This window comes from Stegostoma tigrinum, chromosome 8, assembly GCF_030684315.1.
Source record: "Stegostoma tigrinum isolate sSteTig4 chromosome 8, sSteTig4.hap1, whole genome shotgun sequence".
Classification (NCBI taxonomy): domain Eukaryota; kingdom Metazoa; phylum Chordata; class Chondrichthyes; order Orectolobiformes; family Stegostomatidae; genus Stegostoma; species Stegostoma tigrinum.
This window is the reverse complement of record NC_081361.1, coordinates 79,689,358-79,713,379: the sequence shown is the minus strand read 5'-3', so window position 1 is coordinate 79,713,379 and position 24,022 is coordinate 79,689,358. Positions and strand designations below refer to the sequence as shown.

At 39.9% G+C, this 24,022-nt stretch overlaps 1 protein-coding gene across 12 annotated transcripts in view; it reads left to right on the top strand.

The window, feature by feature from the left end:
• szt2 (SZT2 subunit of KICSTOR complex) overlaps window positions 1-24,022 on the top strand; it is a 238,193-nt gene that overhangs the window by 60,480 nt on the left and 153,691 nt on the right. For 9 of the 12 annotated variants that reach the window (XM_048538804.2, XM_048538813.2, XM_048538805.2 and 6 more), the window contains exons 24-29: window positions 1,228-1,363; window positions 5,190-5,555; window positions 8,966-9,191; window positions 14,029-14,076; window positions 16,656-16,783; window positions 17,809-18,070. In XM_048538804.2, coding sequence (XP_048394761.2) covers window positions 1,228-1,363; window positions 5,190-5,555; window positions 8,966-9,191; window positions 14,029-14,076; window positions 16,656-16,783; window positions 17,809-18,070 — 1,166 coding nt within the window. The remainder of the gene's footprint in view (window positions 1-1,227; window positions 1,364-5,189; window positions 5,556-8,965; window positions 9,192-14,028; window positions 14,077-16,655; window positions 16,784-17,808; window positions 18,071-24,022) is intronic. The other 3 variants (XM_048538814.2, XM_059648025.1, XM_048538808.2) reach the window with 1 other exon arrangement.

Below are 24,022 nucleotides of genomic sequence, written 5' to 3'. Positions count from 1 at the left end.
TCATCCAGCCTCACATTTCATTATCTTGGATTCTCCAGCATCTGCAGTTCCCATTATCATTGGTTGGATCCACCCAGGGCCAGAGAGCAAAAAGTGGGTCAACGGTTGTTCTGTCCTCAGGTTTCTGTGCTTTGTGTCTGCATTTGCCATGTTTGGGTTTTGGGGTATGCAATTCAGCACAGAAGATAGTTTGTGTGAGATTATATTTTTGAAGGTTTATTAGGGACATCTTCAACTACAGAAAGCATTGCAGCAAACACACAGCTCAATAGCTGCTGTGTTATTTCACAGACGCATGAAGTATTTAAATACATTTGTATGTATTATCTGTAAATTTTTGTTAGTTAAGTTCAAAGGTAATTAAATCCCTTGTCCCATTCTGTATGATGAATTTGCTCTGTATGATGAATTTGCTGTCCATGACTCTATCTTTAATGCAAAATGGTTTGTCAATTTTGGTTTGGTTGATATGAATTCAAATGTAATGACATATGAGCATGTAATGAATATTTCAAATTGTCTATATGCAGAGTGTAGCTAATGTCTCTGTTTAATTCAGGTCTGGCAGCATCTGTGAAGAAAAAGTCAGAGCCAACATTTCCGGTCTGGTGACCCTTCCTCATAACTCAACTTGGGTTCTGAGGAAGGGTTGCCAGACCCGAAATGTTAACTCTGATTTTTTTTATTCACGAGTGTTGCCAGACCTGCTGAACTTCTTTAACAGCTTCTGTTTTTGTTCCTGATTTACAGCATCCCGCAGTTCTTTCGGCCTCTGTTTAATTCCTGTTATTAATTGTCGCTAGTGGGAATAAAATAGTTTATAATGCCCTCTTGAATTTGGACACTAACTTAGAATGATTAGTTCTACCTGAAGGTGGCTTGTCATTGATTTTGTCATGCAAATTCTGGACTGCTATATTGATCCAACGTATTCTAGCACCTTATGTATATGCTAGTCTCTATTGTCCAACCACAATGTATAAAAGCCAATCTAAAAGGTGGGATTACAATGATCTTTTTATTTTACTTCACAATAAGTACCATCATGGTTGCAGCAGCGGAAAGGGATGAGCTGGAAGTACCAATTCTTGTTTTATATGATCTAGCAGGAAGTATTGGAGTGTTAGATAGACATAATAGGTATGTTGTGATCCATGTTAAATTTAAAATATCTTCAAAATGTTTACTGCCTTCACATGAGGAATTCTTTTAATTCTGATTGAATAGAGTGTTGGCAATCCTGAGATGACAGAGGACAGTACCTTGCCAGCGCAGGATAAGAGCACACCACAGTGGAAATGCTATGCCAGGTTTGTGAATGCACAGCAAATCCTGCTCACCTTTTTACCAGCCACCTTTGCAGGTACGTTTTACTGATAATGCCATTATTTTTGTAAGAAGGAAAGTAGCTACTTTGTCCTGGTTACAAAGATTCGTTGAACTGTTATGGTTACTTAAGATTGAACTTGAGTCAGTCCCATCTGCCAGACTCTGTTCTAAAGATGTATGTGGGCCATGTTTGGAATTATTCATGACTATCTTTCCTTTTAAAAAATAACGTGTCTCTAAAATGATTTCTATGTTACAACCCTAAGAACTAATTTTTGGCAATATCTGGCAGTATTTAAATTGTTATCCTATTGTTTATAGTAAAACTGGCATCTAAGTCAGAGCAGTCCTCAAACCATGCCAGCTACCTGCTTCCTAGTAAAGGAACAAGGTGTTCTGTACAATATTCTTTAAAATTCAGCAGTGTGCAACCATATTTTTCAGTGCATAGTCCTTTTACATTGTTTTGTGTGGCGATACATGTGCTTTAGTTGTCATGAACCAGAATAAAAGAAATATCCATCTATAATTGTACAGACATAACTAATTCATTAGATGCAAACTTATTCTTACAATAAATCATAAAAGTTGTTAACAGCAAAATTACAATGTGGAATGAAATTATATTCCCTTAATCACAAACAAACATTGGACAGACAATACAACTCTGCACAGTTGATATGGATTTTTCAAATAAAAAAGGAGAAGGGAAGAGCACTGTTGAAATGTGGAGATTGTTTAAGGAATGCACACTGTGTGTGCTAGATATGTTTGTCCCTAGCAGGCAGGGAAGCTGCGGCCGAGTGAGGGAGCCTTGGTTCTCAAGAGAGGTCGAACGACTGGTTAAGAGGAAGAAGGATGCTTATGTAAGGTTTAGGAAACAAGGAACGGAAAAGGCTTGAGAAGGATACAAGTTATCCAGGAAGAGCTGAAGAAAGGACTTAGGAGAGCTATAAGGGGACATGAGAAAACCTTGGCACACAGGCTCAAGGAAAACTCCAAGGCTTTTTACACATATGTGAGGAATAAGAGAAGACCAGAGAAAGGGTAGGGCCAATCAAGTATTGTAAAGTAATTTGTGCACAGAGCCTAAAGACATAGGAGAGGTCCTTTTAATGAATACTCTTCTTCGGTATTCACAACTGAGAGGGACCTAGTTGTAGAGGAGGACAGTGTGAAACAGGCTGGTAGGCTAGAGGAGGTTGCTGTTAGTAAGTAAGATGTGCTAGGAATTTTGAGGAAGTTGAAGATAGATAAGTGCCCTGGGCCTGATGGGATTTATCCAAGGATTCTATGGGAAACGAGGGAAGAGATCGCAGGACCTTTGGTGATGATCTTTTCATCCTCACTGCCAATGGGTGTAGTGCCGGAAGATTGGAGAGAGGCAAACGTCATTCCCTTGTTCAAAACAGGGAATAGGGATAACCCTGGAAATTACAGGCCAGTTAGTCTTATGTCAGTGGTGGGAAAATTATTGGAAGGGCTCTGAGAGATAGGATTTATGATCACTTGGAAAGGCACAGTTTGATTTGTGATAGTCAGCATGGATTTGTGAGGGGTAGATCATGCCTCACAAACCTTACTGAATTCTTTGAAGAGGTGACCAAACACGTGGATGAAGATAGAGCAGTGGATGTAGTATACGTGGATTTAAGTGAGGCATTTCATTAGGTTCCCCATGGTAGGCTCACGCAGAAGGTAAGGAGGCATGGGATAGGAGGAGATGTGGCAGACTGGATTCAGAATTGGCTGACCCTTAGAAGACAAAGGGTGGTAGTGGGCGGAAAATATTCAACATGGTGCTCAGTTACGAGTGGTGTACCACAAGGATCTATTCTGGGCCCTCTTCCATTTGTGATTTTTGTAAATGATTTGGATGAAGGGTGGATTATCAAGTTTGCAGACCATACGAAGGTGGGTCGCATTGTGGACAGTGCGGAGCGCTGTTCTTGGTTATAAAGAGACGTTGATAGGATGCAGAGCTGGGCTGAGAAGTGGCAGATGGAGTTTAACCCTGAAAAGCGTGAGGTGATTCATTTTGGAAGGAAAATCTTGAAAGCAGAGTACAAGATTAATGCAAGATTCTTGGCAATGTGGAGGAGCAGAGGATTCTTTGGAGTTCATGTCCACAGTTCCCTGAAAGTTGACACCCAGTTGGATAGAGTTGTTAAGGAGAGGTGTATGGTGTGTTAGCTTTCATTAATAGAGGGATTGAGTTTAAGAGCTGTGAAGTTATGCTACAGTTATACAAAAGCCTGATTTGGCCACATCTGGAGTATTGTGTCCAGTTCTGATCACCTCATTACAGGAAAGATGTGGAAGCATTGGAAAAGGTGCAGAGGAGATTTACGAAGATGTTGCCTGGAATGGAGGAAAGGTCTTACAAAGAAAGGTTGAGAGAGCTAGGGCTTTCTCTTTTAGAATGATGAAAGATGAGAGGTGACTTGATAGAGGTGTACAAAATGATCAGAGGTATGGATAGAGTGGACAGCCAGAGACTCTTATCTAGGGTGGAGGTAGCTATTACGAGAGGGCATAGTTTTAAAATGAGTGGAGATAGATATAGGGAAGATGTCTGAGGTAGGCTCTTTACTCAGAGAGTGGTCGGGGCATGGAATGCATTGCCGGAGAGGGTGGTGGAGTCGCCCTCATTAGGGGCATTTAAACGGCCAAAAGATAGGCACATGGATGATAGTATAAGGTAGGGGTGGAGATTAGATAGAGCCTAGGATTAGGGTAAGAGTTCAGCACTGCATAGTGGGCCGAAGGGCCTGTACTGTTCTAAGTTCTATGTTCTATGTTCTAATCTGTGATGGTGGGCCAAGAGTCGAAACTCAAAGGATGAAATGGGAAAGCATCTTAAAATCCAGTTGATTTCTTGTCAATGAGATTGAATTGCTGCTAGCCATAGAATCAATGAGATCCTCAAATCAGACTTGTGTTTGGGTGAAAATGTTGGTGAAAGGCTTCCACTTCTGGAAGCTGCTTCTGCTTACTCCTCAGAGACCCAGGCAACAGTATAAACCCTGACATTTGTCTTTATTGTATTTCCGAATCTCTTTCCAAACTCTACACCCAGTTGTTTGACTTCTTGTAACCATGTCACAAATCGCAGCCTATGTTCACTTTTGACTTTTCAGTCCCAATTGGTCCTATGCAGCTTCCTTCACATTGATATGTGTTCAAGTAATGTGTATTTCCAACACTTAGAACTACTATGTTCGTTTTACTTACCAAGATATCTGTGGTGTTCTGTGTTTTGTGTTACAATCCTTTACACTGCTATCGAAGGTGAAAGAAATGGACTAGCTTGTTTGTGGTCAGACGGCATGCCAAGCAGCCTTGCCAAATACTGACGCCGCTCTTCCCAGAATGTTAGAAAGCAGCAATCAAGAGAAACAAACAGCCATGACTGAATGGTGGAGCAGACTTCATGGACCAATTGTCCTATTTCTGCTCCAGTGTCTTATGGTCTTATGGACACATCTCAGTGTTCTATTGTAAACAATGACATAAAGTGTATACAGTTAACAATAAATAAATACTATATATAAACTATAAAGTTCTAAACAGAACAGTTGAGTTATGAAATTCAATACCAAAACACTAAATCAGTGACACAGGTGTTATCCTGTTTTTGCTATGAACACCCCCAGTAGCCTTGGATGATTACCTGCAACACCATAGTGGGTCCAGCCATGAAGTTCGTTGTTAATTGTGCTTTCTTAATTCTATTACTCAAAATGCTAATATTTAAGCAATTCAATATCATTTAGGAAACAAAGTTCTTCATATTATAATTACTTCTCACTGCAACATTTTCTTTTGAGTTGGTTTCTGTCTGAACTTTCTTCTGCTAGATGTGCAGCGACTGATTGCTCCTGGGACTGAAGAGAGCTCAAAACATTCTGGATTAGATGACGATGAACTACTCCAGGTGGAAGTGAAAGAATCAGTGCTGAGTGAGCACTCTGGAACACTTAGTGCAACCTCAACAAAGTCTAAGTTGGGCATCGTTGAGGAAGCACTTGAAAGCAAAGCTAGCCAAGTTGCAGTCAATGCATCAAAGAATAACAGCAGCAAGAACGATTTTGTGACAACTTTGCGGTCTTCAGGACAGGAGACTCAGTCTGCCAGACCCACGCCTCTCCTTTCTCCAACCTTGACAGGTGTTAATGAAATGTCACTTTTTGAATCTGAAAAGGAGAAAGTACAACCTGATACAGGTAACATACTATTTAAAGTAATTTGCATGTAAACTGGTTAGGACTGTAATGAAATGATCTGTGGTTTTGGTTATGTGTCAGAGAATGCTTTTGTATATTTTGGATGGATACTTCTACAGATAAAAATGAGCAAGTCCAGAGAGAGAAATTGTGGTCCTTAGTGCTTCTCATGTTCTGAGACCCCATATTGTGCAAATGCCTCCCCTACTGTCCCATTATCCCACATTTAACCATTCCTTTCAAATTTTTTGGATACCCAGAAGTAGGACACCCCGTAGACACAGTCAGTGTTCCCTCTAAACTGCTGGGGATCTCCTCTCACTTGATCGTCATGCTGGTGAAAGGCTTCCACTTCTGGAAGCTGCTTCTGCATACTCCTCAGAGACCCAGGCAACAGTAAAAATTATCACAGTGGGACTAAACAGAATTTTATAGGTTCAACAAAGTTTCTTGGCTTTTGTCGTCTATGCTTCAATTTATGAATTCCAACGAAAGCTTAGGTTTTAGTAAGGTACACTTTAGAACCATGACCTTATCAGACAATTGTATATTATGCAACCAGTGGTTGCTTTTGAGCCTGGCCATATATACAAGCTGGATAGTATTTTAAAGATTTGAACCTCACAACAAGCACTGCAAGTAATAATCTTATGTACAATTTGAAAATATCTTGAACTGTGAATTTATTATTGCATGATTCCTGATTTCACTTACAAGTTTAAATGTGACAGAAATGTTCTAGTAAATTAGCACCAACCCATTCATCTACAATAAAGTGCTGGTTCTATATGCACAAGCAAACTCTAATAACCAAAAAAACCTTGCAAGTGAGTGACAAACATTTCCTTATTTTAAATTGAAACTGACCACACTTAAGTGCCCAGCATGGAGCAATGAATAAGATAGAAAAATACTCGAAATGCAGGAGTCACAGTCTAGACATTCTAGATAGATGGCTTTTTTTTGTGGGACACCTTTTGTGTTCATCGTTACTTTTTTTCAATTTCATGAGTTAATTTGTTAGGTAATGCAGCTACATATTAACTGCACCTTATGTAATTGTGCTAATTTTTGGGATTTTTGGACTCAAAAGCAGAATTGGAAGAATTCTGAAATTTCTTCAATAGTCATCACGCCTTCATTAAATTTAAAGGCACAGTACACAAGGAAAATATGAATTTCTTAGACACCTCGTGGTCAGCCTTTTAAAAAAATTTTCTTGTGTTTAGAAGGTGCTATTTAAGATGCCTGTGTGAATTCTGTTATGCATGTTGTAGATGTTACTGTGTTTCTATGGTGGAGGATGAATGTTTATGGTATGTTGCCAGTCAAGCAGTCTGCTTTGTCCTGGAATGTTTTAAGTTTCTTGAATGTTGTTGGAGCTGCACTCATCCAGGCAAGCACAGTCCGGACTTGTGCCTTGTAGATGAAGGACAGACTTTGTGGAGTCAGGAAATGAGTTACTTGCTGCAGGATTCCTTGCTTCTCGTCTGCTCTTGTAGTTATATTATTTTATATGGTTGGCTTAGTTCAGCTTCTGGTCAATGGTAACCCACTAGGATGTTGATAGTGGGAGGTTCAGCAATCAAACTACTGCATTACTACAATTGGACATGGATCGATTTAGTAACTGAGAAGTCACTACTCTTCTTGCTACATCTCAGATCTAATCTCGGATTTAAATTGAACATTCTTCACTGTGTTCATCAAAGTAGCTTTTTTGCGAGACAGTAGCTCCTGAATATATGTAGTCTTAAGCTAGAAATTCTACATTTACTTGCTAGTAATTTATTAGTTAAGTGATTTCAAGTTTTCCTAGTGCCCAATTAGGTGAATGCTATTTTTAGTTGACTAGTTTAAAACTATTTTCCTTTCTTTGCTGCTCTTTCTCTTCCCTTGCCCTTGCAGCCTTTTTGTCTCCTCTTTCTCTTCACCCCCCACACCCTTGCATCCACCCACCCCTTTCCTAATCTGCTTGCAGGCACACTGTTACCCCTTTGGCAATTGCTTCACAGTCTGTTTCCCTTCCAACCTGCTTGTAGCTAGCTGCAACCTGCTAAAATCAACCTCTCTCACAGCTCAATTTGCACACAGAAAAAGTGGCCTTGGCTTCCCCAGTGATTTCCTCACTGCTGGGACTTGCTCACCTGACTGCTTGCTACTTCCTTGGTCGGTGTCTGCTTCCCTTACACTGCTAGGGCTAAAAGATTCACTATAGAGACTATATCTATCAATGGCAGCAAGAGAGAGAAACAAAAACAGCCTGTGATTGAAGGAGCCATTACTCATCTCACCCTCATGAATGCTCCCATCTGCTGGTTTGTGGGCCTAGCTGGTATTTGGAACTTGGGAGGTACCTCATCTGCTTGGAAGGGAGCATGACCAAGAATGGATTACATCACACAGAACACATCCCTGCTTTTGAAACCTATGGCCATGGTGTCTCAGCTTTCATACAATGACAGTTGGATCTTGAGTGCTGCACTTTGTCCTGGAGTGGAGTGTCCACCCTGCACGTGCTTGTGAGCACTTTGTGATAGAGGTGAGGCAGCCTGATCCCAGTCTCTTCTGAATGCATGGGCCCCAGTGATTAGCACTGTGTGCGCCGAAGACTGGATATAATATATTTTCATTTTTGGTTAATATTTATATTAGTTTTCAGATGTTAGAGTTATTAGCATTTGAATTTGAAATGTAGTTTTCATTGTGGCCTTCTAAGTGATTTTTCGAGAAGATTTGTTGCTCGGGTTTTGGATGAGGTCGTACACATGCTCACTGAGCCAGTGGGTTTGGTTGCAAATGTTTCGTCACCTACTAGGTGACATCATCAGTGTGTCTCTGGTGAACAAATCACTGAGAAATAAAACCGGGAGTAATACCAGTCACCCCAGCAAACCAAAGCACATAAGTAACAAGTGGGACAGAACACCGACACTTCACAGGAGGCACAGTGACGATGTTACCTAGCAGGGTGACGAAATATTTGCAACCAAACCCACTGGCTCGGCTGCAAAATTTGGCTTTGTGTGGCAGCAGTGCAGAATGTGATCATTAATGCCTGAATTCGGATCTCTGTCTCTTCTCCTTATGATAATCTGTGTGAATAAGTGGTCCTTCATTTGTTCCTGGAATGAGATTATGCCGAATATGACTTTACTATTCTTTCAACACCACCCTATCTCTGATAAACACTCACTGTTTAACTTAGCTCACCCTGTTAGTCATCAGTTTGTGTCTTTCTGTTGTTCACCTCCCAACCCTCGTTTAGTTACATTAATGTAATAGTTTTGTTATTCAAGAAAGAGATGTTCTCACTGCGAGTAACATGCAAGCATGTTTTATGCCATGCAGTCTTTATTTGTGAAATTTTTCCAAACATGTGCTTTATGGTTATCGGTGTTGTTCCACAGACTCAATCTATGTGGCTTCAGAAGTAGAAAAGGAACGGGTAGAGTTCACTTTACCTCCTAAAAAAGACTGCCACATCACATTTAGCCGACAAACTTCTCAGATTGACTTGCGCGACCCAAATCACCTTCGATGTCCTGTCTATATATACAGCTGCTCATTGGAATCCTTGAGAGAGCAACTTGTGAATTCATGTGCTGAACGCTCGAAAAAGGACATTTATTTCAGGTAGGTTTTTGCTCCCATGGTCACATTGGAGATATATGTCACAGAAACATTGTCATTTCTCAGTCTTACACAATCTTCTTACTAAAGAAATGTAGGCTAAATTGGTCAGGCAGATAAATGACATGATTAAAGCCAGCCAGCAATCTTTGATAGATCAGGAATGACTGGCACCACATCTGTAAATATTTTGTTTTTAGCAACATTTGATCAACCTATCCTTCTACTTTAAATGTAACCAGAAGCATGGAAGCAGTTTGTGCACAGAACTTCATGCAGTACTAGGCACCACACAACAGCATGTGGAAAGGCAGTTGATTATTTATACCCATAAAACAATTACATCCTGATTTGAAAAAGATTCTTTTTTCTAACTTGTGGTAAATGTAACTATTCACTGAGCACACACTCCATTGAGATTTATAGAGTATTTATAGTGTGTGATATGGACATAATGGGGGTGGATTTTAACAGGCAAGAAGAAATAGTTGGGGAGGATACATAATAACATTTGATGGAGAGAAAAATCATGATCGCATTCATCTAAATACTATATTTCACTGAGCTGCTTTTGGCTGCGAAACAAAACAAATCTGCTTGCTGGAGTTGACACTAGGTGCTAGGCTATGCAGGTAGCACTTTTCATGATAATTGGATGAGAATAAGATTTTCGCGGAAATCTGACTCTCCTTCAGATTTAATACCTAAAGCATGTGATCACCAAAGCTTGGGAAGATTTTCAATCCAAAAAGGAGTGTTGAAAGTGTATTTTATGGGTGTTCACCCACTTTAGATTGCCCAAACTTATGGATCGGAAATTGGCTTGCTGAAAGAAGACAGAGGGTGGTAGTTGATGGGAAATGTTCATCCGGGAGAGCAGTTACTAGTGGTGTACCGCAAGGGTCGGTGTTGGGTCCACTGCTGTTTGTCGTTTTTATAAATGACCTGGATGAGGGCGTAGAAGGATGGGTTAGTAAATTTGCAGATGACACTAAAGTCGGTGGAGTTGTGGATAGTGACGAAGGATGCTGTAGGTTGCAGAGACATAGATAAGCTGCAGAGCTGGGCTGAGAGGTGGCAAATGGAGTTTAATGCAGACAAGTGTGAGGTGATGCACTTTGGTAGGAGTAACTGGAAGGCAAAGTACAGGGCTAATGGTAAGATTCTTGTTAGTGTAGATGAGCAGAGAGATCTCAGTGTCCATGTACACAGATCATTGAAAGTTGTCACCCAGGTTGACAGGGCTGTTAAGAAGGCATACAGTGTTTTAGCTTTTATTAATAGAGGGATCGAGTTCTGGAACCAAGAGGTTATGGTGAAGCTGTACAAAACTCTGGTACGGCCGCACTTGGAGTATTGTGTACAGTTCTGGTCACCGCATTATAAGAAGGATGTGGAAGCTTTGGAAAGGGTGCAGAGGAGATTTATTAGGATGTTGCCTGGTATGGAGGGAAGGTCTTACGAGGAAAGGTTGAGGGACTTGAGGCTGTTTTCGTTAGAGAGAAGAAGGTTGAGAGGTGACTTAATTGAAACATATAAAATAATCAGAGGGTTAGATAGGGTGGATAGGAAGAGCCTTTTTCCTAGGATGGTGACTGCAAGCACGAGGGGGCATAGCTTTAAATTGAGGGGTGAAAGATACAGGTCCGATGTCAGAGGTAGTTTCTTTACTGAGAGTAGTAAGGGAATGGAACGCTTTGCCTGCAACGGTAGTAGATTCGTCAACTTTGGATACATTTAATGCGTCATTGGATCAGCATATGGACGTACATGGAATAGTGTAGGTTAGATGGGCTTGAGATCGGTATGACAGGTCAGCACAACATCGAGGGCCAAAGGGCCTGTACTGTGCTGTAATGTTCTATGTTCTATGTTAAACATTTAGATCGTGCAGCTGCTTTGCCCGTTCTCGCTGGCACATGTTTAGCAACGAGCTGTTGTGATTGTACAAAATATTGGAGAACTTTGGAGATTTTGAAACCTTAGCACAAAGTGAGGGACTGTGAATGTTCTTGACAGTACCTATGAAGAAGACAGCTATCACCATCATGGCAGTGATGATCTGCTGCAGTGCAATCATCAGTTGCAAAGGAGAGTTACTGACGGTGCAGGAAGCATTAACCATGTAACAGGTATGAGAGACTCAGGTTTCTTGCCCTCTTGAGGGTAGGTAGCCACACACCGAGATTGTCGTGTTGAGTGGTTGCAGGTATCATCAGCCCCCTAGAAGAAGACCCAGTTGACCTGATGGACCTTCATTGTCAAGTTACACTCAGCCATTTTGTCTCTAGTTTCTTGCATGGTGCCACTGGATTCTGCTCCAACTTGAGTTTGCAGTCTGTTTCATGAGATGTTAAGTAGTTCGCCAGGGTTGAATGTTACCTAAACTTTCTCCATGATAATAACAGGAATAAGCAGGTACTCAGGATTGCCACTCCACAAGTACAAGGTGCCATCACTGCGCACCAGGTAATCACAGAATCCCTACAGTGTAGAAACAGGATATTCAGCCCCTCTGAAGAACATCCAACCCGGACCCATTCCCCAACCCCTGCATTTCCCATGTCTGACCAGCTAATCTAAACATCCCTGGGCACTATGGGCAATTTAGCATGGCCATCCCACCTACCCTGTACACCTTTGGACTGTAGGAGGAAACTGGAAGAAACCACACAGACATGGGGAGAATGTGCAAACTCCACACAGACAGTTACCCAAGGTTGGGATTGAACCCGGGACCTTGGTGCTGTGAGGCAGCAGTGCTAACCACTGAGCCACCATGCCGCCCTGAACAACATCACAGAAACCAAGAGTTTCATCATAATGAATGTACAACTGGTGTTCAACCTATGAAGTGTGTTCCACGTTGCTTGGGAGTTGACATGATGCTTTCATCCTGCATTATCCATCATTCAAAGAAACAAAGTCTGGGTTGGTGCATAGAAAACAAAGAATACACACTTCAGAGTTGGCTCTTGATACATGTAAAGAATTGAGTAATGAGGGGTAGGAATGTTACAATGAGAGATACTTTATTACACAACTGGTGATCATGTAAGCCATTTAAATGTTGAAGGTGTGCTTTAGGGACCTTGAGAGGTGCCCTTCAGTACTAACCTGTCTGTCTTTTCTCCCATCTTGTTTCGGAAAGCAGTGGCACAGAGACATTTGGGTGTCCTCTTGTATAAATCTCAAAATGCTAGCACTCAAGTTCAGCAGGTTTTAGGGAAGGCAAATTAAATTTGGCTTTTATTTCAAGGGGAATTGAGTGTTCAAAAAATGGGAGTTCTTGCTAAAGCTATACAAGAATACACTGAGACTAGTTTTGGTTCCTTAATCTAAGGAAAAGTACACTGGCATTGGAGAACGTCCCCCAGGTATGGAGGGATTGTCTTCTGAAAAAAAGAGGTTGAGTAAGTGGGCTAGTTCTTGTGATAATGGGAACTGCAGATGCTGGAGAATCCAAGATAACAAAGTGTGGAGCTGGATGAACACAGCAGGCCAAGCAGCATCTCAGGAGCACAAAAGCTGACCAGCTGGTCAGCTTTTGTGCTCCTGAGATGCTGCTTGGCCTGCTGTGTTCGTCCAGCTCCACACTTTGTTATCTTGGGCTAGTTCTTTTTGGAGTTTCAATGATACTGAAACGCATACAATTTTTAGGGGGCTTGACAAGGTAGATGTGGAGAGGTTGTTTGGCCTGGTGGGGGTGTCTAGGACAAGCTGGCATAATTTCATTGTAGGAGGTCACCCATGTAAGACAGAAGTGAGGAAGAAATTTCTTCTTTTGAGGGTAGTGAATTTGAGGAATCCTTTACTGCAGACGATTGTTGAGGCTCTGTCATTAAGTACTTAAGGACATTGCTAATCCATAAGTGAATCCAGGATCTTTAGAGAAAATGTAGGAAAGTGGAGCTGTTGATTATCAGATCAGCCATGACTGCATTGAATGGTGGAACAGACCCAATGGGCCAAATGGCCTACTTCTGCTTCTAAATCTTATTGTGGCCAACATCAGGGCACTGTGCTCCTTGCTGTTAGCCTCCCCAGTAATTTACCAACATTGATGATAACTGCAAGTTTCTTCCTCCTTTGTTGAAGGAAATTGTGTACCTCCCTTTCCTCACTGCTCCCAGCAGTAATTTCAGTGGTGCAACATTCAGTCTGAATCCTTCCCTTGCCTGTTGTGCAGTCATTCTAAAAAAACTTTCTGGGCTTCTCCAAATCACATTTCTTAGTAATCTTTTCACACAGTTGTGTTTTTTTAAAATTCATGCATGGCTGTTGCTCAGTCAGCATTTATTGCCCATCCCCTAATTGTTGAGAGATAACTACAATGCCGTGTACCTGAAGTCACATGTATGTCAGACCAGGTAAGGATGGCATATTTCGCTCACTAAAGAACATTAGTGAAACTGGTGATGTTTTTGCAACAATCAGCAATGATTTCATGGCCATCAGTAGGCTCATAATCCTAGATTTTTATTGAATTCGCACTCCACCATCTGCAATGTTGGGATTAATCTTGGGTCCCTAGGACATCACTGGTTTAATAGCCTAGTGATAATAACACCAGGCCGTCAGAATCTAGAAGTAAAAATTTGTTATCTTAATTGAGCTGGAGGACCTATTGAGCTAACTTCAGTTTTAAGTTTTTCACCTTTGTAATTCCACTTGCACCCCGAGCTCAAGGACTGTGTCACTTTAACATCAGGAACATTGGCACTGTCAGTTGTATTTTTTTTATGTTTTATTTCTGCCTGTCCGCTTATTCATGTCTGAATTAAATGGGACTGATTCGATTGTGCATTTTTTTTATTTCCTCCTCTTCTGAATAATTTAGATCTCAAGACAGTGTTTCCTGGGAACTGTATCAGGATTTGAAAACCAGGTAGCTAAGCTATCAACTAAAGCCCTGATTCCTATTCATTGCTTGCTGGACATGATTTGATTGCTTTGGTTAAGGGATTGACTTTTTTTGTCATAGCGGATATTCTTTTCTGTTACTGGGTGACTTGCATGTTCATGTCCCAGTCCTTTCTCATTTCAATTAAATGTTCTGTTGTTCTTATCTATAATATTCTTATTGTTTTGTCCTTTTCCTCTAAAAGTTTCATGGACCAGGATTCGCCTAATATAAAAGGCAGTGTACTGCCTAGCGCTGAGTCCCTACAGCTGCTTATGTACCGACTGAATGATTGTTTGTGAAAGAGTCCCCTGTGTATTTTACTCTTCTTGTTTAAAATAGCTTGTTTCTGTTTTTGTTTCTCTTCTTACCCAAATACCCTGGGAATTTGACAAGCAGCTTTCCCCAGGATAGCACATGTTCTAAACTAATGTTCTACTGTGTGTATTCTGCTGTTGTGCTGCTGCTGAAAATACTTAGCCATTTCACAGACCTTCAGATATATAAGTTGGGTTGCATCTTATTTTGTAAATGTTAAGCAAAAGCCTTTCAGAAATGTTGATCAGTGACATGACCATTGAAGCACTAAACGTGTATGCTTCATGTCAGAAGTTTGAATCAAACAAACAGTGACCCTGAGTGGCTGCTTTTTGAACGACAAAAACTGACATGTTTGAGTTGAATGGCAGGTGAGAATGATGAAACTCTGAATCCTGACTTCAACCCACTGACTGCTGGTGAGCAACAAACCCACTCCAAGAATATGGATTGGCATTTTAAGCATTAGAAGGTGCCTATGAGATACATTATAATTCAACATTTTGAATTAAACTGGGCACTGGTATTCCTGAACCTTGAGAATCCAGCAGCTAAATTCAGCCATCGACTGCCCAATCCTTGAAGGGTAGTGGGGATGGTAAGCACTTTTTGAGGTTCTTATGGATCCAGCATTCTAGCTTGGCCAAATCCTGCAATGTCGAATTTCCAGTCTTCCCACTGGCATCCCCATGAGCCTTTTGATGTCACCCTGCACACCCCTCAACCTTCTAATCTAATGTCTGATCCAGTTTCCTAAATGAGAACTTCCGTGGATTTTATATGGGGACGGGCGGACCATGCCATATGACAGCCTGTGATCTGCTCCATTCCCAACTGGAACAAAGCCTGTAAATCAGGCTGACTTCTGAGCAGGAAGCTTGTTAGTGTTTTCTTATGTATGTTGTGGAGTTGAAACCCCTGCACCTGACAAGGCAAGGATTAGAAGTTAAAATGCAGCCCTTGATTTTGATTTAGTCTGCCAGTGTAAAATCTGGCTGTTTTTTGTGACCTTGATTAGTCTATGAAACTATTTTCTACATTTTAATTGCAGTGCTGAAGGTCTCGGATGGTTTTATTTGCTGTGCGTCCATTTAATCATTTGTAAAATATCTGTTCTACTTCCTCAAAGAAAGTGTACTGATCTCTGGAATATAAAGCTGAGTTTTCAAATCAATTTTTTTTTGCTCTCTTTGTCTTTTCACAATCCCAGCCAGTATTTGAACAGAAAATCTGAACCCTGGTCTCTGCCAGTGTTAATTTATAACCTGGGGCTGTTCAATGGAGTGTGTTATGCTGACAGTTCCTTTTCCTTCTATCTTCTTTCTTTAGAACAGTGCTTGCAGAAATGCTACTAATGGGGAACAGTGTGTTAATGAATGTGAACTAATTTTGTAATATGGGAGAGGGTTGCTGGTGCTGAACCTAGTGTTGCTGTTTGGTGTGGGGCATGTATATTGAACTGTTAATATGAGCAAGCTTGGAGAACTAGAAGCAACTAATATCTAATAACAGGGCAAAAAATTGACCGTTGAATGAAATTTTTGTTCCGTATATTTTGGAATCAAGATTGTAGTTTTATTTCTGGTTCACTGGAAAAGTTGCATGTTTTGATAGAGGTTAAGGAACCCTTATAGCATTAATATTTCTGTAATGAAAATGACAACAGTGGTTGTTTCATGTAGAGTCACTATGGTTCTTGAGCACAGATCTTTAATATGAATTGAGATTGTTGAGGTTTTTTTCAATTTCTTCTGTTTTGGATGATATCTTTCAAGTTTTTACTTTCTATCTCTTCATCAATAGCAACAATGAAATTCTCACAACTGTCAAGAATGTCTCATGCAGCAGGTGTTTTTTCTTTATTAGTATTAGTCGAGAAAGCCATTCTTTATTCTGGTACAGTACAACACTTTGAGAATCCTTTTGTACTTAACTCAACCTTATTCCACTACTGAAGTTAATTCACACTTAATATTAGAATGCTTTTTAAAAGAACAGGTCAGCAGTGATATTAAATCAAGTGTATCTGATGTCTGCATTGTCTAAAATTTACCATAAGAATTTCTCTCACAATACTTCTGCTCTGTCTTGGCTCCTTGTGCTAAATTTATTTGATAATAGTTTCTCTATGGTATTTATTGGTGTTGAGTTTGATAGTGCTGTTTGTGTTGGAAGCTAATGCCATGTAAAATTGGGCAAGAACAAGTTTTTAATTGCGACTACTAATGTTTTAATACTGGCTTAAGATCGTTGTCGCAGGAACGGCCAGCAAACTCATCCTCAACGGATCCACTATCCTATCTTCACAAGAACAAAGAACTCGCCAACTACTGCAACCTTCTACAAGAACACTACCATCAGTGTTATGTAAAAGGTAATGAAAGTCACTAGGACCTGCTGAAGGGTGTTGCTGTTTGATGTTAGAGTAACTCAGTGTCGATTTCTCCCATGTCCCAACAGTTTGAAGTGTTACATTACAAAAGACATGAATATTGTTTCCCAATGTTTATGTATATAAAAACTGATAAAATAATGATATATTGTATACCATCCACTGGAATTCTTTGAACTCTCTCTAGTGTTCAATTTGCTACTTTAAAGGAGGCAACCTGTTTATTGTTGAAAAAGGCAATTCCTCCTGTCCCCATGTAAATTTTAAACCCTTGTTTTTTGGCTTATATTGTGTAAGAAAAATTAAAGCCGATGATTAATTCTGAGATAAACCTGACATAGTGGTGGGGTCCTATTCTAATCTCATACTGTTTTAACTGTTAATCTGCCATTTTTATTCAGCAAAATGAATTGTGTGCTTTACTACACTACACTTTTAACTTTCGCTCGTTGGCAAAATATTTCATTTTGGAGAAGGGAAATTCCACACTGTGTCCCTCTGTTATTGCCATGTAATCTTCATTTTTCAATTTTGTTGATAAAACTGTCATGAAACTGAATTCACATGTTACTAATTTTAAGTAACCGTGACTAAAAATTAAAAGTAAACTTGTAGCCCTTCCCACAGCGTTACAATTATGAGTGGTATTCCCACTCTAACCATTGTTTTTCATGGCTACAATCCGCAAAATATGCTGTGTCAGTACAGGTTGTTTTTGTTTGACCCAATTGAGTGCGCACTGATCCTGAGCTTCTGTGTAATACAAAGGCGCAGTAAATTGTGTTTATTTTTTGAGGTTTGGATTAATATGCATTTTTGAAGCAATGTTTATATTAATCTATGTGATGTGGGATTACTTAGTTTAAAAGGAGAAAAATGTTTCATTTCTGAAGTTGAATTCACTCATGTTAATGAGTATGTTAATTCCTTAAAACTCTTCTGAAGCCTCACCTGTTTATTCTGAGGACAATTTTATCTGAAGATGCTGTTTTATTTTCTTCTTAAAGGTGTATTTCGAAGTTTACAGCAATCATATTACATCAGCTCTCAGGACCTACTTACAGCTATGGACTATTGTGAGGAATTGCTACAGGAAATCGATATCACCACTTTTCTGCAAACACTTTGTGGACATATCCGCTCATTCCGTGAAAGTCATGACTTGCAGCCTTGGAGTGATCATGAATCCAACCCTACAACATTTGTGATTGGAGGGGTAGAACCTGAAGATGAGCGGCTCCAGAGGGGTGTCCTTGCATCTACTTCGAGGTACTGTCATGTGTTTTTGGTTGTCACGTCAACTCCCGACCAGCACATTTGGTATTTAGGTTTGGCCTGCTGAGGTATTTAGTAGCTGTCTGCTAGTAACAGGTGAATAGTGTTAGGATTCAAGATCTTGTGTTATAGTAATTCCATACATTCAAACATTTTAACTTCTGATCAGTCACAAATAAGTTCGTATTCAGTGTAAAAGTGCATGAGGAATTCCTCTTCTGTTGTACTGTCCAAGCTATAGTAATTTATTTTCTGAGATAATGGGAACTGCAGATGCTGGAGAATTCCAAGATAATAAAATGTGAGGCTGGATAAACACAGCAGGCCAAGCAGCATCTCAGGAGCACAAAAGCTGACGTTTCGGGCCTAGACCCTTCATCAGAGAGGGGGTTGGGGGGAGGGAACTGGAATAAATAGGGAGAGAGGGGGAGGCGGACCGAAGATGGAGAGTAAAGAAGATAGGTGGAGAGAGTGTAGATGGGGAGGTAGGGAGGGGATAGGTCAGTCCAGGGAAGACGGACAGGTCAAGGAGGTGGGATGAGGTTAGTAGGTAGCTGGGGGTGCGGCTTGGGGTGGGAGGAAGGGATGGGTGAGAGGAAGAACCGGTTAGGGAGGCAGAGACAGGTTGGACTGGTTTTGGGATGCAGTGGGTGGAGGGGAAGAGCTGGGCTGGTTGTGTGGTGCCGAGTAATGGTCCACATGCACAAGGCAGAGACGAGGAGGAATTTATTTTCTGACGGTGCTGACTCTGTGGAATTCTTTAACACTGAGAATTGTAGAGGCTAGGTCATTGAAAATTTTCTGTTGTATTTGTATTGTTTCAATGATTGTCTCATCAGAGGTGGTCTAAATCATTGAGGTGCATTTAAAATATTGCATATAGCTTTTGGTGCCTTTCTTTGAAAAAGATGTTAATGTAAAGGAGAGGCTGCAAGAGAGATTCACTGAAATCATAGAATTGTACAGTATGGAAGCAGGCCATTCAGACAATTTGAGTCCACACTGACCCATCAAAGAGCACCCCACCTAGACACCCCTTCCCTTCCCTATCCCTGTAACCCTGCATTTCCCATGGCTAATCCACCCTAGCATGCACATCTTTGGACTGTGGGAAGAAACAGGATCACCCAGAGGAAACCCATGCAGACATGGGGAAAATGTGCAAACTCCACACAGTTGCCTGAGGCTTGAATTGAACACTGGACCCTGGTGCTATGTGGCAGCAATGCTAACCAGTGAGCCAACGTGCTGCCCACATGTTCCCAGAGCTTTAGCTAAGAGGAAATCCAGAGAAAACAGGGGTTTTTATTAATCTTCTCAAAATCTTGTTTGTTCAATTATGTTTACAAATTCAAAATTATAAGAAAAAAACTAAAACCTCTCATTAACTAGCTGCACAAGTTTGCTACCAAGAAAACCAAAGGGTAGTGGGAATTTGAAACTCATTGCCTATTAATGCTGGTAGAGGCATGAACCTGTATAACATTTAAGAAGAATTTGGATGAGCATTTGCAATGCCAACACATACAAAGTTATGGGCCAAGTACTGGAAAATGAAATTAGAACAATTAAGTGGTCATTCTTGACTGGCATGAACACAACAGGCTCAAGGGCTCTTTTCCATCTGTTGATCTCTGGCTCTTTGACCCTGTCACCAAAAAAAATCAAGGAAGGGGTTAGAATGTTTTGCATGGTCTATTTCTGTATACAGTGGAACACAAAATTCTACGAGTAGTGAGAGGAGAATCCAAATAACTTTTAAAAAGGGAATGGATAAATATTCATGAAAGAGAAGCAAATATTGTACAAAGACAAGAAATAGAACAAAGCTTCTGGCTAATTCTTTGAGGGCACCAAGAAAACTGCAGGGTCTTCTCCTGTGCTGTAAAACATCATGGTATAGGGACCGAGATCTAAAGAACCAGATTGAAGGCTCTGCCACCAAAGGTATGATGTGGGGAGAGCTGCATGCAATGAAAGCCAGAATGTAAATCTCCCATCAATTTAAGTTATATTTAATCAAAATACATGATACTTAGACATACCAACAGCATTCATTTGTCATTATTACACATCACTTTAGATTCTTGAATTTGGTGTTGGATTTCTAAAAGTTAAATGTAATTTACCTATATTGGAACTGAGCATCTAACAGTAAATCTCACAGTTAAACTTAAATTTGGGATTTCAGCTTCTGGATATTTATTCTTAGTAAGGAACACAGTGTTTATAGAGCATGCAGTTAGGTTAGAAATTTGTTTAATGAATTCTGAAAATGATTCGCTTTAGTTATGTTTATGGATGTATTAACATGATTGAAAAATACTTTCTATAAAATGCTTATTTATTTAAACATTTACTAGCTAGGAAAGATAACTTTAGAGAAGTATGGCAACGATTATCAAGTTGCTGTTGCATCTTGAAATTGTCTTTCCCCGAAACTTTCGTGCAGTGTGTACCAATTTGATTTTTGGATTTTTTTTTTCTTTTTTAAAACCTCGTCCCTCAATTGGAAAAGATGGAAATTAAAAATCGCAAGTTGTCCAATCTTGAGCAAAAGGGCTGAACTCATGAGGTCAAGCAAGAGTGACTGCCCTTGATGTTCGTACATTTGACGGGTATAGCTTCAAGACCACGCAGTAAAACTGAAGTCACTGGAAGTCAGAGGGAAAGTTCTACTGGTTGGAGTCATACCCAGCACAAAAGATAATGGCTGGTTAACTAAGGGAATGCAGAAAGTTGGGATCAAGTGGGTATTTTCGGGATGGCATCTTGTAACTAGTAGAGTGCCACAGGGATTTGTATTGAGGCCATAGTTATTCACAATACATATTAACGACTTGGATGGAGGAAATGAATGTACAATTGCCAAGTTTGTAGATGATGCAAAAACCATGTGGGAAGAGAAATGGTGAGGGTTATACAAAGAGTCAACAGAAGAATGTAGATAGATTAAGTGAGTGGGCAGAAGTTTGGCAAATAGAATTTGATGCTACAGAACAGATTTGGAGTTTCTCATTGCATAAATCACGAAAAAGCTAGCATCCAAGTGCAGCAACCAATAGATAAGGCAACTGGAATCTTGGCCTTTAATTCAAAGTGAATGTAGCATAAAAGTAAGGTGGTCTTGATAAAACTATACAAGGCACTACTCAGCCCACATCTAGAATTCTGCCCCTTATCTGAAAAATGATATACTTGCATCGGAGGAACCCTGAGACGTTAATTAGGAAGGATTTTCTTATGAGGAAGGGTTGGATAGGTTGAGCTTGTACTATTTGGAATTTTAGAGGAATGTGAAGCAGCCTTATTGAAGATTTTTAGGGGCTTGACAGGTTAAGAGATTGTTTCCCCAGGGGGAATGTCTAGGACCAGAGGGCGTAATCTCCGAGTAATGGTCCACATGCACAAGGCAGAGACGAGGAGGAATTTATTTTCTGACGGTGCTGACTCTGTGGAATTCTTTAACACTGAGAATTGTAGAGGCTAGGTCATTGAAAATATTTGAGACTTAGTTGGAAAGTGGTGTTGAGGATTGTCAGATTAGCCACGACTTTGGACCAGACTCGATCGGCCCAATGGCCTACTTCTGCTCCTATATGTTGTGGCCATTTGGTTCTCCGAGTTAATGCCCAATCTCTTGTCACAGTGACGATTCATCAGAGGCTTTTACACATAGTAATATATTTGAAAGTAAAAATGAAGATTGCGTTTTCTGTTTTAAATTTTCACAAGTAATTTGTAAAAATTGTATTCTTCCAGGACAGTGTTGATGTGACCTTTCAAAAACAACATGGAACGTGTATAAAATGAAACAATTTTGATACATCCTTACAAAACCACAGTCCAAACATATCACAGCAAATCCATAGACTTCTAGTATGAATGATTTTGAATGTCTACAACCCTCTAAGTGAAGACATTTCTCCTCATCTATTTGCTGGCCTTTTGTCCTGAGAGTGTAACTGCCAGACTCAAACTCTCCAGCTAGGTGATGAGGTATTTATTCTGTCAAGCCTTCCAGGAATTTAATACACCGTCTTTTACACAGACAGATTTTTGTACTTTCCACTTTGTCAGTTTCAGTTTCTTTTTCTGTACGGATTGCTGCGAATTGATACCTGTACATTCCTTTTTGTTTTGGTTCTTCTTGGTCTTAGTGTTGCTTAATCTTGTCAAGAATGTGGCTTAGAATAAGATCTTGTGCAAGAAGACTACTCAACTCGCACATAATTCAATGTTTTATTATGTGGATAGAATACCTGAGTGTATTTCTTTTCTTTACAATTTCCTTATACTTTAAGTAAACTTATTTATATATGAATTTTAAAATTTGGCCAAAGAATAAAATGCTGATACACAGGGCAGTACTCTGGCAAATATACTTAAAATATTTATGTTCAATCATAATGAAAGATGCTGTAAGAAGTTCAAAAATATAACTGTGGTTTTGTGAGAGTTTGTCAAAATTGTTTCATTTTACACCTTCCCCATTTTGTTTTTAAAAGCTCACATCAACACTGTCCTTGAAGGATACAATATTAACAAAGTGCCTGCAGAAATATTTCAGTGATTTGAAATAGAAAAAGAAACCTTCATCTTTAGACTTTCAAATATATTACTAGATATAAAAATCTCAGATGAATCATCATTTTGACAAGAGCAATTGTGAAGGCCTGAGAGTAATTGGATGTTAGCAAGTGTAACTCTAAAAAGACTTAGGTGAAGGAGCATGGTGATCACTTACTTTGAGCTTTAGGATAACTAGCAAAGAAACAGAGGAAGTAGACAGTGGAATGCAAAATTCCATGCGATCTTCTCCTCTCACTTGTAATTTCTGTTTCTGAGGTTTTCTGCAGAAGTTATTATTGCACAAGCATTTGATCCTGAGCAATTTGCAAACAAAATAATTTATGTGCTTTTAACTCTGAAATATGACAGTATGCCTTAGTGTAGTTACTGTAGAGTTACAAAGCTCTTAAAGTGCAGAAGTGGACTATTCTGTGCTGCCATTTACACTTCATATGAGCCTCTTCCCGCCTCTCTCTGTATAACCTCATCAGCACATTCTTTTGTTGCTTTCTTCTTTAGGTACTTACATAGCTTTGCCTCAAATATTGCCTCTTGCGTCAACTACTCTTTGTTTTAGCAAGTTTCACAATCTTATTCTTCTTTGGCTTGACAGAATAAATACAGCTTCCCCTACCTGGAGAGTTTGGGACTAGCAGTTACCCTCTCAGGACAAAAGCCCAGCAAGTAGATGAGGAGAAATGCCTTCACTTAGAGGGTTGTAGACCTTCAAAATCATTCATCCTAAAAGTCTGTGGATTTGCTGTAATATGTTGGACTGTGGTTTTGTAAGGGTGTATCAATTTGGCAAAGAGATTTCTCCTGAATTGCTTATTGATTTATTGGTGACTGCTTTGTGTGTTCGTCTCTAGGTTTGGTGTCTCCACAACTAGAAACATCAACTCTATGTCTTCTTTATTATTCCCTTTCATTATCTCAAAGCCTTTGGAATCTGTATTAAACTATCTGTGACTTAGCGCACCTTTCTCCATAATTTCACTGAAATTTGATTTTGGATCTTTGGGACCATCTGATTTCCTTTCATAAAAAGATCTTGTATAAAACTGTTAGCAGATCAAAAGTCCCTCCGTCTCCTTGTTGGCCTTGGAAGTTGGTTCGTGCGAACATAACAATTTTAAATTGCCATATGTAAATTTGATTGAAGCAATTATTTGGAGATAGAAAGACAATGAAATTGACGGCAGCTGCTGAGAGTTGAATTATATTGCTTCATAAAATTCAGCTGGGAGTTATATACTCAGTGAATACACTTCTGATCCTAAACTCTTAAAGTGATAAATGACCATTAACTAGATAATCATTTCCATTCATTCGGCTGACGTGACCTGGGTTGCTGCAGCTTTATCGTACCTTGTA